General features: G+C 39.3%; 3 protein-coding genes across 5 annotated transcripts in view; 1 reads left to right on the forward strand and 2 right to left on the reverse strand.

The window, feature by feature from the left end:
* Positions 1-2,494, reverse strand: part of gmnn (geminin DNA replication inhibitor) — a 6,078-nt gene extending 3,584 nt beyond the window's left edge. The window contains exons 1-2 of the mRNA XM_061908528.1: positions 2,342-2,494; positions 2,001-2,086 (exon numbers count right to left, since the gene is read on the reverse strand). Of these exons, the coding sequence (XP_061764512.1) occupies positions 2,001-2,072 (72 nt within the window). The 5' untranslated portion in view covers positions 2,073-2,086; positions 2,342-2,494. The remainder of the gene's footprint in view (positions 1-2,000; positions 2,087-2,341) is intronic.
* Positions 2,478-10,283, forward strand: lg08h6orf62 (linkage group 08 C6orf62 homolog). Its single transcript, XM_061908527.1, has 5 exons — positions 2,478-3,837; positions 3,909-4,085; positions 4,159-4,284; positions 5,018-5,152; positions 9,317-10,283. Exons 1-5 carry the CDS (start codon positions 3,709-3,711, stop codon positions 9,440-9,442), a joined length of 693 nt encoding a protein of 230 aa, XP_061764511.1. The 5' UTR covers positions 2,478-3,708; the 3' UTR covers positions 9,443-10,283.
* Positions 10,273-12,913, reverse strand: acot13 (acyl-CoA thioesterase 13). Of its 3 annotated transcripts, none has more exons than XM_061908530.1 (3): positions 12,758-12,913; positions 12,059-12,243; positions 10,273-10,548 (listed from the first exon to the last, which is right to left on the reverse strand). In XM_061908530.1, the coding sequence occupies exons 1-3, from the start codon at positions 12,896-12,898 to the stop codon at positions 10,389-10,391; spliced, it is 486 nt and encodes a 161-aa protein (XP_061764514.1). In that variant the 5' UTR covers positions 12,899-12,913; the 3' UTR covers positions 10,273-10,388. The 3 variants fall into 3 exon arrangements, with proteins under 3 accessions (XP_061764514.1, XP_061764513.1, XP_061764515.1); XM_061908529.1 differs by lacking the exon at positions 12,758-12,913 and adding an exon at positions 12,323-12,497; XM_061908531.1 differs by lacking the exon at positions 12,758-12,913 and adding an exon at positions 12,323-12,528 and having other exon boundaries at positions 10,409-10,548; positions 12,082-12,243.
* Positions 12,914-12,935: the final 22 nt, after the last annotated feature.

Genomic DNA, 12,935 nt, shown 5'->3' on the forward strand with positions numbered 1-12,935 from the left:
TGGATCTCTATTACAATCCCCAAAGAGGGAACTTTAAGTTTATGATTACTTCAATGTTTAGAAATCTTTATTTATAATGGAATCACTTGTTTATTTTTCAACAAGTTTTTAGTTATTTTTATCTTTTTTCCCCAAATAGTTCAAGAAAGACCACTACCAATTAGCAATATTTTGCACTGTTATCAGTTTCTGATTTATTAAAAATTGTATGATATAGAGCTGTATTTAACCTCATTAGCTCTTTTTTTTTTCAAACAAAAATGCTTTGCTCTGATTAGGGGGCACATCACTGAAAAAAGGATGACAATTGTGTAAGCATTTTACCAATCTCGCGCACTTTGCATACTATACGTCATTTCCATTGTGCGCAAGCAATTTGCATATCGCAAGACGAGATTTTGTGGATGGTTTAGTCAGTAACCCTACATTATTATATTTTATAAATGGTAAACCAAGTTGTGGTAGTAGTTTAGTCGTGGATGTACACTGTATAGTGGTTAGGGTTAGAGTTGGACTGATTTGAGGGCAATACTCAGTTATATTGTCCCAACTACAAATGAATGGATTTACATAAGTAATAAATTATTTTGACACCAAAAACATGTATTTGCGCCCATTGATTTGCAAAATGTGCACCACACATTATTCAAATATATAGCTGGAAGCAATTTGCAAAAAGATTGCGCATTATACAAATTTGCAAAATGTGGTTGCGCATTTTGCAAATTGCTCACATTGGTATTGTGCCTACAACAAAACCAACATTATCCGTAACAATGGCGTCAGATGTCACTCTGGCGGGTTTGGACTAAAACATGTGTAACCTGTGTGTTTTTGTTAGACAAATATATGAACGTGAAAAGTTTAAATCTAACTTTATAGGGCCCTCTGTTCTTGTTGCAGTGATGCCATTTTGAAACTCATTCATAGATAACAGAGGGCCGTATAATGTTAGATATAAACTATTCACGTTCATATATTTGTCTAACAAAAACACACAGGTTACGCACGTTTACATGTTTTAGTCCAAACCCGGAAGAGTGACATCTGACGCTATTGTTACGGATAATGTTGGTTTTAAGTGTGTTGCTGTTGTAAGCACATTACCAATGGCGCGCAAGTTTAATGTCAAATCAAATGTTTATTGGATTCATCACTATACAGTGTACATCCACGACTAAAATACTGACTAAACTACTACCAAGTGTGGATTCAGGCCGGGTGGCCCATTTCAAGTTCCAGGTAACCCTACATTATTATATATTATAAATAATAAACCAAGTTGTAGTAGTAGTTTAGTTGTGGGTGTACACTGTAAAGTGATGAATCCAATAAACATTTGATTTGATATTAAATTTGCAAAATACGGTTGCGCATTTTGCAAATTACGTGCCATACGGGCTTACAACAAGAACAGAGGGCCCTATAAAGTTAGATTTAAACTTTCCACGTTCATATATTTGTCTAACAAAAACACAGTTTACGCATGTTTACATGTTTTAGTCCAAACCCGCCAGAGTGACATCTGACGCCATTGTTACGGATAATGTTGGTTTTGTTGTAGGCACAATACCAATGTGAGCAATTTGCAAAATGCAATGCGCAATATTTTTGCAAATTGCTTCCACCTATATATTTGAATGTGTGGTGTATATTTTGCAACTCAATGGGCGCAAATACATGTTTTTGTTGTCAAAATAATGTATTAAATACTTATGTAAATCTATTCATTTGTAGTCGTGACCATATAACTGAGTAATGCCCTCAAATCAGTCCAACCCTAACCCTAACCACTATACAGTGTACATCCACGACTAAGCTACTACCACAACTTGGTTTACTATGTATAAAACATAATAATGTAGGGTTACTGACTTAACCATCCACAAAATCTCGTCTTGCGATATGGAAATTGCTTGCACACAATGGAAATGACGTATAATTTGCAAAGTGCGCGAGATTAGTAAAATGCTTACAACAGTTTTAAGCGTGTTGCTCACCTTTACGTTCACTTTGGCGTTTTCGTTTGACCTCGCCGGGTCGTATTGTCTCACTTTGCCACCGAAACTCATTTTCTTCCACAAGCCTGGTGATAAGAGGCATAATAAAGCGCGTCAAATGCATAGAACAGCTTTAAAAATGACGTCTAAAACGCACTACAATGTAAAACAGTCAGGGTTAGCAAGCTAACTATGACAGCCTGACAAAAGTAGTTAAAATGAGCCAACATAGGTATCAACAAGTTAACTAGTCAATCAATCAATGCTTACTTATATAGTCGACACAAGAGCTGTGAAATTATTGGTAACAATGCAATTTAGATCAAAATTGGTCGACCTACCTGTAGTTAAAGTCCGAACACGACAACGGAAGTAGAGCAAGGACTCAACTGCTTCACGGTCTCCCGCCAGTCACACTAAATAAGCCCTTTGTCGTCACGTGACTTCTATTTTGGTCACGTGCTACCCCTACGTCACGTTCCTCTTCCGCTTGGTCGGCCATTTTGGGGCAAGGAGCTTGTTGTTTTGTGCGTGTTCGCCATTATTAGCTGCTCCTCGCCTTAAAAACAACACACTGAACGCACAGAACGCGAAGGGGGGCAAAAAAAAACGTTGGACGACAACGCCGTCAAGTGAAATATGGGCCCGCCGCCGGGAGACAGATCACGCCGCTCGTCGACTGAAAGAACGGGGGACTCCAGCTGGATTGTGGATTTATCTTGACATGGCATGCGGGGCGAGCTCGTGACGACGGAGGGAAAAGAGCAGAGAAACTTCCAGAAGTTGAAAGAAAAGCTGAAAGGGGCATTTTGGTTTCGCTTTGTCGAGTTGGCTGTTTGTTAACGAGGCGGTAATTGTTCCCAGCGAGTTGTTGTTGTTGTCGACGACGCGAGCTAAAATGTTGAGCTCCGGCGCGGCTAATTAGCTTAGCATAGCGAGAACAACGCGAACGGAAGATGAAAGAAATGTAAAGGCGAGCGAGTCCTCTCTCTCACACGGACGCCCCCGGTCGAGCCAACAGCCTGGAAGATAAGATGTAGCTTGTTTTGTCGCTGGCTAGTGTCGGAAGTGGGAAAAGGTTAGCTTGCTAGCTCGGCCTAGCAGGTGTGCTAAAAATCCAGCATGACAACCAGCAGCAGGCCGAGTGCCAAATGAAGGCCAGGGAAATGTCACTTGCTTTGGTACTGAGCCTTCTTCCATGTTTCACAGTGCCAACATCTGGCAACCTGCTCGTCTGTCTATATCGGAGAAGTACACATTCAGCCATGGATGAGGGACTTTGAGACGACCCAAATATCAGCCTTGTAGTCCTCAATTTCACTAGATATGGGTCTGTTGTTAATTTCGGTCTTATCTTTCACAGGAAAATAGTCAAGCCACATTTTGAGTTGCTCTTTTACTCACTAACCCGGTAATGGCAGGTTGATGTCAACCTTCTAGGCTTTAAAAGCAACATGGATTTTTGAAAAACTAACAAGGAGATGTAGTCTTCATCTAACACCCCAACCTTCCAAACGCTGCCCCCTTGTTGCAAAAATGACTTAGTTCTGAGTTTGATGACCTTTTCAGTTTGTAGTTAGTGGCTTTTCCAGAGTTGTGTTGTTACCGCAGAGGCTGGCGAGCTCTCCGTAGTCTAAAATACACACATAAAGTAGAGCGAGTGATCAAACGTATTCTGCACAAGAGACGTTGCCATCACAGTCCAACCATGGGGGATCCGACCACACGAAGAAATCAAACAAGAACTCGTCTCCGCGCTCAGCTGCGGAAGAAAAGGGAATCTTTGGCCGATCAGTTCGACTTCAAGATTTATGTAGCCTTCGTTTTTAAGGAAAAGGTTTGCCTGCTCCAAAATAACGCTAACTTCCTGTTACGAGTATAAATATTAACTTGTCTTTGTCCCGGCAGAAAAAGAAGTCGGCGCTCTTTGAGGTCGCCGAAGTGTTGCCAGTAATGACCAACAACTACGAGGAGAACATTCTACGAGGCGTCCGGGAGTCCAACTTCTCCCTAGAGAGTTCCATAGAGCTCCTGCAGAAAGATGTGGTGCAACTCCACGCCCCACGATACCAGTCCATGCGAAGGGTAGGCAGTACGCCATGGACTGCTTTGTGGCGTAAGTCATGTAACGCATCGATTTTGTGTTCTCCTCTCGCAGGATGTGATAGGCTGCACGCAGGAGATGGACTTCATCCTTTGGCCGCGCAACGACATTGAGAAGATTGTCTGTTTACTCTTCTCTAGATGGAAGGGAGCTGATGATGAACCCTTCAGGCCTGTTCAGGTATGTTACTCTCATTTCAGTTATAAAAAGACACATTTTGTACATGTGCTTTCTAATGACAGGCAGTCAGTTTTAGGGCCTGTACACTATAAAGAAAATAGATATACCACAGGAATGTCATTGCAATACAGTCAGTTTTTTGCAAATTTATTGGAGTAAAAAAATATGTATATAATATAATATGTATAATATGACTAATACAGCTGTAATCTTGTAAAGTGTATCTTAAAAAATAAAGGTTTAAGTGAGTCATTTTCATACATTGTTTATATTTCTTGATTACTTTTTACAAATGTACAGTCAATTATGAGAAGGGGAAAAAACTTACTATAAAAACGTTCCATTTTCCTCCAAAGAAAAAACTCCTTAAAGCTCTATTTTTTGACGATAAAATTCTTTAATACTAATGGACAATTTCCAGCAAAAAATATTTTAAAAAACGAATTTTACTTTTACATAAGTGAAGCCAAATATAACAGAAAATGCAGTCAGACATGAGAAAAAAAATATTACCTGTATTTAATTTAATTACATAATTGAGGATGTACTTTAATCCAAAATACTTTCTACAAAAATAAGCCAAAACATTCATGAAATTACCTGTTGTATATTTAAAAACCTAAAATATTTTTTTTTAAGTAAAATGCATATTTTATTCTATGTCATTGTTATTTCCTTGTTTATGTGTGTTTGTAATTCATGTCTTAAATATTTTTGTATTGCATGTCTCCAGGCCAAGTTTGAATTTCACCATGGCGACTACGAAAAGCAGTGCTTGCATGCAATGGCTCGTAAAGACAAGGCTGGAATGGTCATGAACAATCCCACCCAGTCTGTGTTCCTCTTCATGGATCGACACCACCTCCAGGTGAGGACCAAAAACTTCACTTCACATATATGTAGGGTTTGGTATCGTTTGAATTCAAACGATTCCGATTCCTAACGATTCTCGATTCCGATTCTTTTTTTAAAATAAATAAATAAATCAAATTAAAAGGCAGGGTAAAAAAAACCTCTTCCGTCTGTGGCACCGACATCTTCCCCGTTGCCGCTACGGTGAACGGATTACGCGGAGCACATCGCGGAACCTGGCTAGCAGGTTGTAAATTGTCTATTAAAAAATATGCGGGATAAGTTGTTAGCTGCCTCAACATTGGCACAAAACACATTATTTATTGCATATATATTGTTTTACTTACCGGAATCGGACTGCAGTACAGTCACCGAGGTTCCAGGCTGGGCGTCTGAGCCACAGGAAGAGGCAGAGGAGGACTGTCGGCGCAGCGCGTCGAAGACGGGACACGCATTTATTTGTACTCCATGAACTCGGAGGTGCTACATCATGTTCGACGTGCACCCTCCTAAGCACAAAACAGTCCTGTTGCACGTGTTGCATTTGGCCGATATTTCATTTTTTTTTGTAAAACAAAGCCAAACCATCGACCGCCGACGAGCGCTATCCATGCTTGACTGACTCGCTCGGCCGACTGCATAGGCTCGGCTATGCTAACACTTCCGGCGGTGGGCGCTTCTTCGTTGGTGTTCAACGGCTTCTTCTTCTGGGTCGGCGGACTGGGTATCGAAAACTAGGAATCGGAATTTGAACGATACTGGGAAAATCAGAAAGTCAGTCCCGGTTCCAATCGATACTCGATACCCAACCCTACATATATGTAGTCCGCAAGTGGTGTAACGCTACTTTTGATCACGGTTCATTTATGGCACAGTAAGAGAATCAATGCAAAACATGGTTTAGGCTTAAACCTCTTCAATGATTTTTTTAGAATAAAACAAAAAACGTTGGCAGCATTGATTGTTTCAGGGTGTGGCCCCGTTCTCCAACACCCTTGAACAATGGTGTCACACTGCTTTAATCTTATCAACTTGCTTTAGTCAAAAACTAAGTGCTATCAAACAAAAGGGTTTTCAAGCACTGGCTTTTCCTTTGCACTATCACTAGCAAGGACTCTTGCGTGCCAATATCTGGGCTGCATTGTATTTTAATTTACTGTATAGACTTTTATATGCTGAACATGTGCCGTGTGGAAAATCATTAGACATCTGTATTATACCTCCAAAAAAGATCCTATTTACACGAGGTTTCCAAGGGACATTCATATCATTACATTGATTTGGCTAAAATTTAAGGCTTTAAATGGCATTAGAAAGCATTACATTTGATGTAGCTGAGATAGGCGCCAGCGCCCCCCGCGACCCTGAAAGGGAATAAGCGGTAGAAAATAGATGGATGGACATTTGATGTTTGGAGGCATTGAAAAATGTATACAATTGCAGGACTGAGCCGAGAGTAATAAGTAATTCAGTCGAGCAGTAAATGAAAATTAACTCCATAACTTTTCCGTCCAATTGGATACAAGAGTTCCGGTCCTGTCCGGAAGCGTGAAAAGCGCTGCTTCGATACGGCAAAATGAAACGGCTCCAAGGGTCCAAACTTTGCCATGATTTGGTCACTGTAGGCCTGTAGTCCTTAATTGTGACACCATGTCATGTGTGAGGAAGCTGAGCTCATTCCCATGCGGTCTTTTTTATTTCAGTCATCTCCAGTTTGACACACACAGAAATTAGCTGCCTGACACTATATACATTATACCAGGGGTCACCAACCTTTTTGAAACCAAGATGTACTTCTTGGGTACTGATTAATGCGAAGGGCTACCAGTTTGATACACACTTGAATAAATTGCCAGAAATAGCCTTTTTGCTCAACTTACTTTTAATAAATAAATGTATATATATAAAAATGGGTATTTCTGTCTGTCATTCCGTCGTACATTTTTTTCCTTTTACGGAAGGTTTTTTGTAGAGAATAAATTATTTAAAAAAAACACTTAATTGAACGGCTTAAAGGAGGAGAAAACACGAAAAAAATGAAAATTAAATTTTGAAACATAGTTTATCTTCAATTTCGACTCTTTAAAATTAAAAATTCAACCGAAAAAAATTAAGAGAAAAAACAGCTAATTCGAATCTTTTTGAAAAAATTTCAAAAAGAATTTATGTACCATCAATAATTTTTCCTGATTAAGATTACTTTTTGAATTTTGATTAAATGTTTTAAAAGAGGTTAAAATCCAATCTACACTTTGTTATAATATAAAACACATTGGACCAAGCTATAGCTAGCGACTTGTCCAGGGTGTGCACCGCCTTCCGCCCGATTGTTGCTGAGATAGGCGCCAGCGACCCCAAAAGGGAATAAGCGGTAGTAAATGGATGGATGGATATATTTCTAACAAAGATAAATCATTATTTCTTCTAGATTTTCCAGAACAAAAATTTTAAAAGAAATTCAGAAGACCTTGATATAAGATTTAAATATGATTCTATAGATTTTCTAGATTTGCCGGAATAATTTTTTTGAATTTTAATCATAAGTTTGAGGAAATATTTCACAAATATTATTCGTCAAAAAAACAGAAGCTAAAATGAAGAATTTAATTAAAATGTATTTATTATTCTTTACAATAAAAAACAAATACTTGAACATTGATTTCAATTGTCAGGAAGTAAATTAAAAGGTAAAAAGATATATGTGTTTAAAAATCCTTAGATCATTTTTAAGGTTGTATTTTTTCTATAAAATTGTCTTTCTGAAAGTTATAATAAGCAAAGTAAAAAAATTTATGAATTTATTTAAACAAGTGGAGACCAAGTCTTTTAAATATTTTCTTGGATTTTCAAATTCTATGAGTTTTGTCTCTTAGAATTACAAAAATCGAGCAAAGCGAGACCAGCTTGCTAGTAAATAAATAAAATTAAAAAAACAGTGGCAGCTCACTGGTAAGTGCTGCTATTTGAGCTATTTTTAGAACAGGCCAGCGGGCTACTCATCTGGTCCTTACGGGCTACCTGGTGCATTATACCATTTAAAAAAAAACTGAGGGTGTGAAATACAATTATTCAAGATGTTTAATTTACTCATCTTATTTTTGATGAATCTAAAAGATGCAAAAATCATTTTTTTTTTTTTTTTCTTAAATGTGTAAATCAGTAATTCATTTCTGAACACAGGCATTATTTGCATTCCTAGTTTGATGTTTATTATTCCATGAATCCTTTAGCAAATGTTTTAATTTTATCCAGAATAAAGAAATGTATCCTCCATTTTGTGGCTATTATAAATCTTGTTTTAAAAAGACAGCATTTAAAAATTACTTCAGGGTATATTATATTGATCAACATTCTTATTTTAGGTTTTATGGCCGGAATAGAAGTGCTCCCATTACCCCCATTGTTAGAAATAGGATAGTTGGGATGTTTCTAACATTTATGATTTGAAATTCAATGCATAAAAAAGAAACATGTGTTCTTGTCTTAGATAAGGATTGTGAATGATAGGCAAAATAAATAAATAAAAAAGTTCAGATCCCCTTCAATAAGTCTTCTGCATCCTGTGAACATTCTAATACTTTTTGAAAGCCAGAAAATATATATATGTAAATACACAAGTGGCTGGCTGGCTAACTTTTCAAAACCTGTTTAAAGCTCGTTTATGGTAAACCCAGAGAGCCGTCCTCCAAACTTTGCTCAATGTGCATCAATACAGTGATATTCACACATGCTATTAACTAATCACAAGTCGACTAATAAAGGAAGGCAGTAGTTAATGTCAAATTTCTTTTGGTGTGACCAACAAAGCAACTTTTGGTGTTACCTCCACAACTGTCGGCCTCTGCTAAATTGGAAGAATAAAATAAATACAAATACATTTTCAGATGAACCAGTCTTGTGAGCTAACTCTAATTCACTAGAGTCACAGTTAATGTGATCTTTTCAACTACTAAATATTACTGTTGTTAAATGCTTACAATTTTGTCCATACAGACTTTTGAGTGACTTTGACTATTTATAATAACTATCTGCAGAAGGACATGACATTAAGTGTATTTTGAGTGGCATTAAAAAAATTCAATTATACCTGTAGAAACCTTTTGAATACTCTTATCGTTACACCCCTTTACTGTACCCTCCCGCCCCTGCCAACACCAACTGTCTTGTTGACTTTCCCCAGACTCCTAAAACCAAGGCCACGGTGTTCAAGTTGTGCAGTCTGTGCCTGTACCTGCCCCAGGACCAGCTTACCTGCTGGGGCGCGGGAGACATCGAGGATCACCTTCGACCTTACATGCCTGACTAAAGCTTCCCATGTGGGGGACTGGGGGATACGCCCTTAGCCACCCCTCTCCCTTACTTCTTTCCTCCCTCCTGCCTTCAGAAGCACTCTTCCTCATCTGTGTAAAGATTGAACTCGTGCTTGGATCTTTTAATTTTGGTTACCCTCCTTCATTCTCCCCTCCTAGTTGTTCCTTCTCCTCTTCAATGTTTGGATTGACCCCTCCACCCCTTTTTGTTCAGTTTGAGCCCTCTCTTCATCCCGCTTCAACATCCATTCATTATTTTCTGTGAACCTGCACGAACATTGATTTGGAGTGGTTCTTCTCAGCAGCAGGCATCATTGTCCACGGCAGGAACTCTTTATGTTGCATCCAAACAGGAATCACAATGGTGGACATGTTCTTTAACCTTGTTTTAAGGGAAGAGTTTTCTTTTTGTTTGTCAGTTGCGCAGACTAATGGGGGTGGGCTATTACCGGAACAACTTTGCACAATTTTTGACCAAGGAAGGCGTTGAAGCCGCCATGAACAATATTCTGCCACATCATAGCGTAGTTACTGCTTCTTTAGTTCTCTGCTGGATGCAAAACATTAATCGCTGAAGCTACTGATGTTTGATTCTTTTTAGAGATGGTGGTAAAAGTCAATCACTTCTACTTGCTAATAAAAAATGTACCTAACATTCACATTGATTTCACTGATAATTTGATCAAATTGGGGCCTGCTTGTCAAAGACTATTAAACAGTGTATTTTTTTCTTGTTCACTCAAGTGTGTCCAGTTGAAAGTTTGAAGCAAATAACTTGTTTCTGTTCTGATCAATACTGCTGAGCATATACCAATACAGTGCAAAATTTGAACTCAACATTGTAGTCCATTTTTTTATTTCATGTCTGTCAGTGATTGGGTGGGTGACTTTCTTAGAATGTTTGAACTATTTACATGTTTAGTGTGTTAAAACGGAGCGTGTTCAGCTGCTGCCGAGGTGTTTGGTGTGTCTTCCTTGTGCGATCAACTTCCCAGTGACCTTGTTTGTTAAATCCACAGTGGCAAAGGCCAGTGTGCGCCCTTGCTTTAGAACCTCAGCGGTAATGAGAACATCTTCTCCGATCTTTGCTGCGTTCATGTATCTGTGGAAAAAAAGCCATCTCTATTTTAGATTTCATCATATAATTTAAGTTTTTATACCGTTTAAGTATAAAAGGAACTAATTTTTAATCGACAGTCATACCTCAACAGCTCTTAACTCAAAACAGTATCTCATATCGTCTCCATTGAAATCAAATTGGTGCTCGGCCCCCCCAAAAACAGAATTTTAAAAAGAAAAAAACTTAAATAAGAAAAGTATAATTGCAATAGAAAATACTACTGAAAACTATTTTATAATGTAATCTCCATTTACCTTACAGAGTGGACTTCTATGGCAGTGTTTTTCAATCTTTTTTCAGTGATGTACCCCCTGTGAACATTTTTTTTAATTCAAGTACCCCCTAATCATAGCAAAGCATTTTTGGTTGGAAAAAAAGAGATAAAGAAGTAAAATACAGCACTATGTCAGGGCTTCACGGTGGAGGAGGGGTTACTGCGTCTGCCTCACAAGACGAAGGTCCTGAGTAGTCATGGTTCAATCCCGGGCTCGGGATCTTTCTGTGTGGAGTTTGCATTTTCTCCACGTGAATGCGTGGGTTCCCTCCGGGTACTCTGGCTTCCTCCCACTTCCAAAGACATGCACCTGGGGACAGGTTGAGTGGCAACACTAAATTGGCCCTAGAGTGTGAATGTTGTCTATCTATGTTGGCCCTGCGATGAGGTGGCGACTTATCCAGGGTGTACCCCGCCTTCCGCCCGATTGTAGCTGAGATAGGCACCAGTGCCCCCCGCGACCCCAAAGGGAATAAGCGGTAGAAATGGATTTGTAGTGGTCTTTCTTGAACTATTTGGATAAAAAGATATTAAAATAAATAAAAACTTGTTGAAAAATAAACAAGTGATTCAATTATAAATACATATTTCTACACATAAAAGTAACATCAATATTTATGGAACATGTCCACAAAAAATCTACCTGTCAACACTGAATATTGCCTTTTGTTTCACTGTTTATGAACTTACATTCTTATTCTGTTGAAGTATTAGTCAATAGATATATTTTTAAAAGGATTTTAGAATTGTTGCTATTTTTAGACTATTTTTAAAAAATCTCATGTACCCCTTGGCATGCCTTCAAGTACCCCCAGGGGTACGCGTACCCCCATTTGAGAACCACTGTTCTATGGTATCTCATTCTACCTGTGTCACTCTCAGCTTTTTCATATTTTAATGGATACATGTCTGCTGTTTAGATACATTTTAAAATACTTGGCTAGCGTTGGACTTATTCTGCTTTAGTATGGTGCAGACTAGCAGTGATACGCTCAAATGGCTTTTCCAAGTCAGCGAAACACTCGGTCATGTTTTCTATACACATACACACAGTTGAGATACCACTGTTCTCATTTTAAAAGTGGCTGGTATACTTTTAGGAGGTTGTTTTGCCTCCCAAAACCAGAATGTATCGTTTTCACAGACCAGTATCCCTGTTGGGTTGAACGTCACAATTCAGGGTATATAAAATAACATGCATAAACTACATAAACTCACGTAATGTTCATGTCGACGCTCACCCCCGGTGCTCCCCTCTCACTGTTCATGATGGCCAGGGTGGAGATGACGTCCACCAGAGTAGCTGTCAGGCCGCCGTGCATCGTCCCCAAGCGGTTGGTGTGCTCCTCTTCCACCCGCAGCTCACACACGACTTTGCCCGGCGTGACAGCGAGAACGTCCACCTGAAAAGTGGCAAGATAAGACAGAGATGCCGCTTTAAGCAACAACCTGAACCAGAAACCGCACCAATCCCACACTCGCCTTGCTCATGACTCTGTCGAAGCCTGAACATTCCGCCAAAATTCGCATCATTTGCTTTAACGTGTTTAAAGAGACTGACGCCATGTTGATAAAATTGTAAACTTCCTCAATGTCAAAATTATACGCCGGAAGTTGTTCCGTTGCACTAAAACGGCCGAACTGAAACGCAAACACAATCATACCTATAGTGCCAACCATCCATCCATTTACTACCGCTTATTCCCTTTTGGGATCGCGGGGGGCGCTGGCACCTAACTCAGCTACAATCGGGTGGAAGGCGGCGTATACCCTGGACAAGTCGCCACCTCATCACAGGGCCAACACAGATAGACAGACAACATTCACACTCACATTCACACACTAGGGACCATTTAGTGTTTCCAATCAACCTATCCCCAGGTGCATGTCTTTGGAAGTGGGAGGAAGCCGGAGTACCTGGAGGGAACCCACGCAGTCACGGGGAGAACATGCAAACTCCACACAGAAAGATCCCGAACCCGGGATTGAACCCTGGCTACTGAGGACCTTCGTATTGTGAGGCAGACGCACTAACCCCTCTGCCACCGTGAAGTCCATACCTATAGTGATATGCGCGAATTAAAATCTGTAAATA

Source organism: Nerophis ophidion, linkage group LG08, assembly GCF_033978795.1.
Source record: "Nerophis ophidion isolate RoL-2023_Sa linkage group LG08, RoL_Noph_v1.0, whole genome shotgun sequence".
Classification (NCBI taxonomy): Eukaryota; Metazoa; Chordata; class Actinopteri; order Syngnathiformes; family Syngnathidae; genus Nerophis; species Nerophis ophidion.

Coding starts and splice junctions, on each gene's coding strand:
- lg08h6orf62 (XM_061908527.1), top strand. CDS start 3,709: ATGGGGGATCCGACCACACGAAGAAATCAAACAAGAACTCGTCTCCGC. Junction 3,838..3,908: donor CCTTCGTTTTTAAGGAAAAG/GTTTGCCTGCTC, acceptor TTGTCCCGGCAG/AAAAAGAAGTCGGCGCTCTT. Junction 5,153..9,316: donor TGGATCGACACCACCTCCAG/GTGAGGACCAAA, acceptor GACTTTCCCCAG/ACTCCTAAAACCAAGGCCAC.
- acot13 (XM_061908530.1), bottom strand. CDS start 12,898: ATGGACTTCACGGTGGCAGAGGGGTTAGTGCGTCTGCCTCACAATACG. Junction 12,244..12,757: donor ACTGCGTGGGTTCCCTCCAG/GTACTCCGGCTT, acceptor GCCACTTTTCAG/GTGGACGTTCTCGCTGTCAC. Junction 10,549..12,058: donor AGCGTCGACATGAACATTAC/GTGAGTTTATGT, acceptor TTTTTTCCACAG/ATACATGAACGCAGCAAAGA.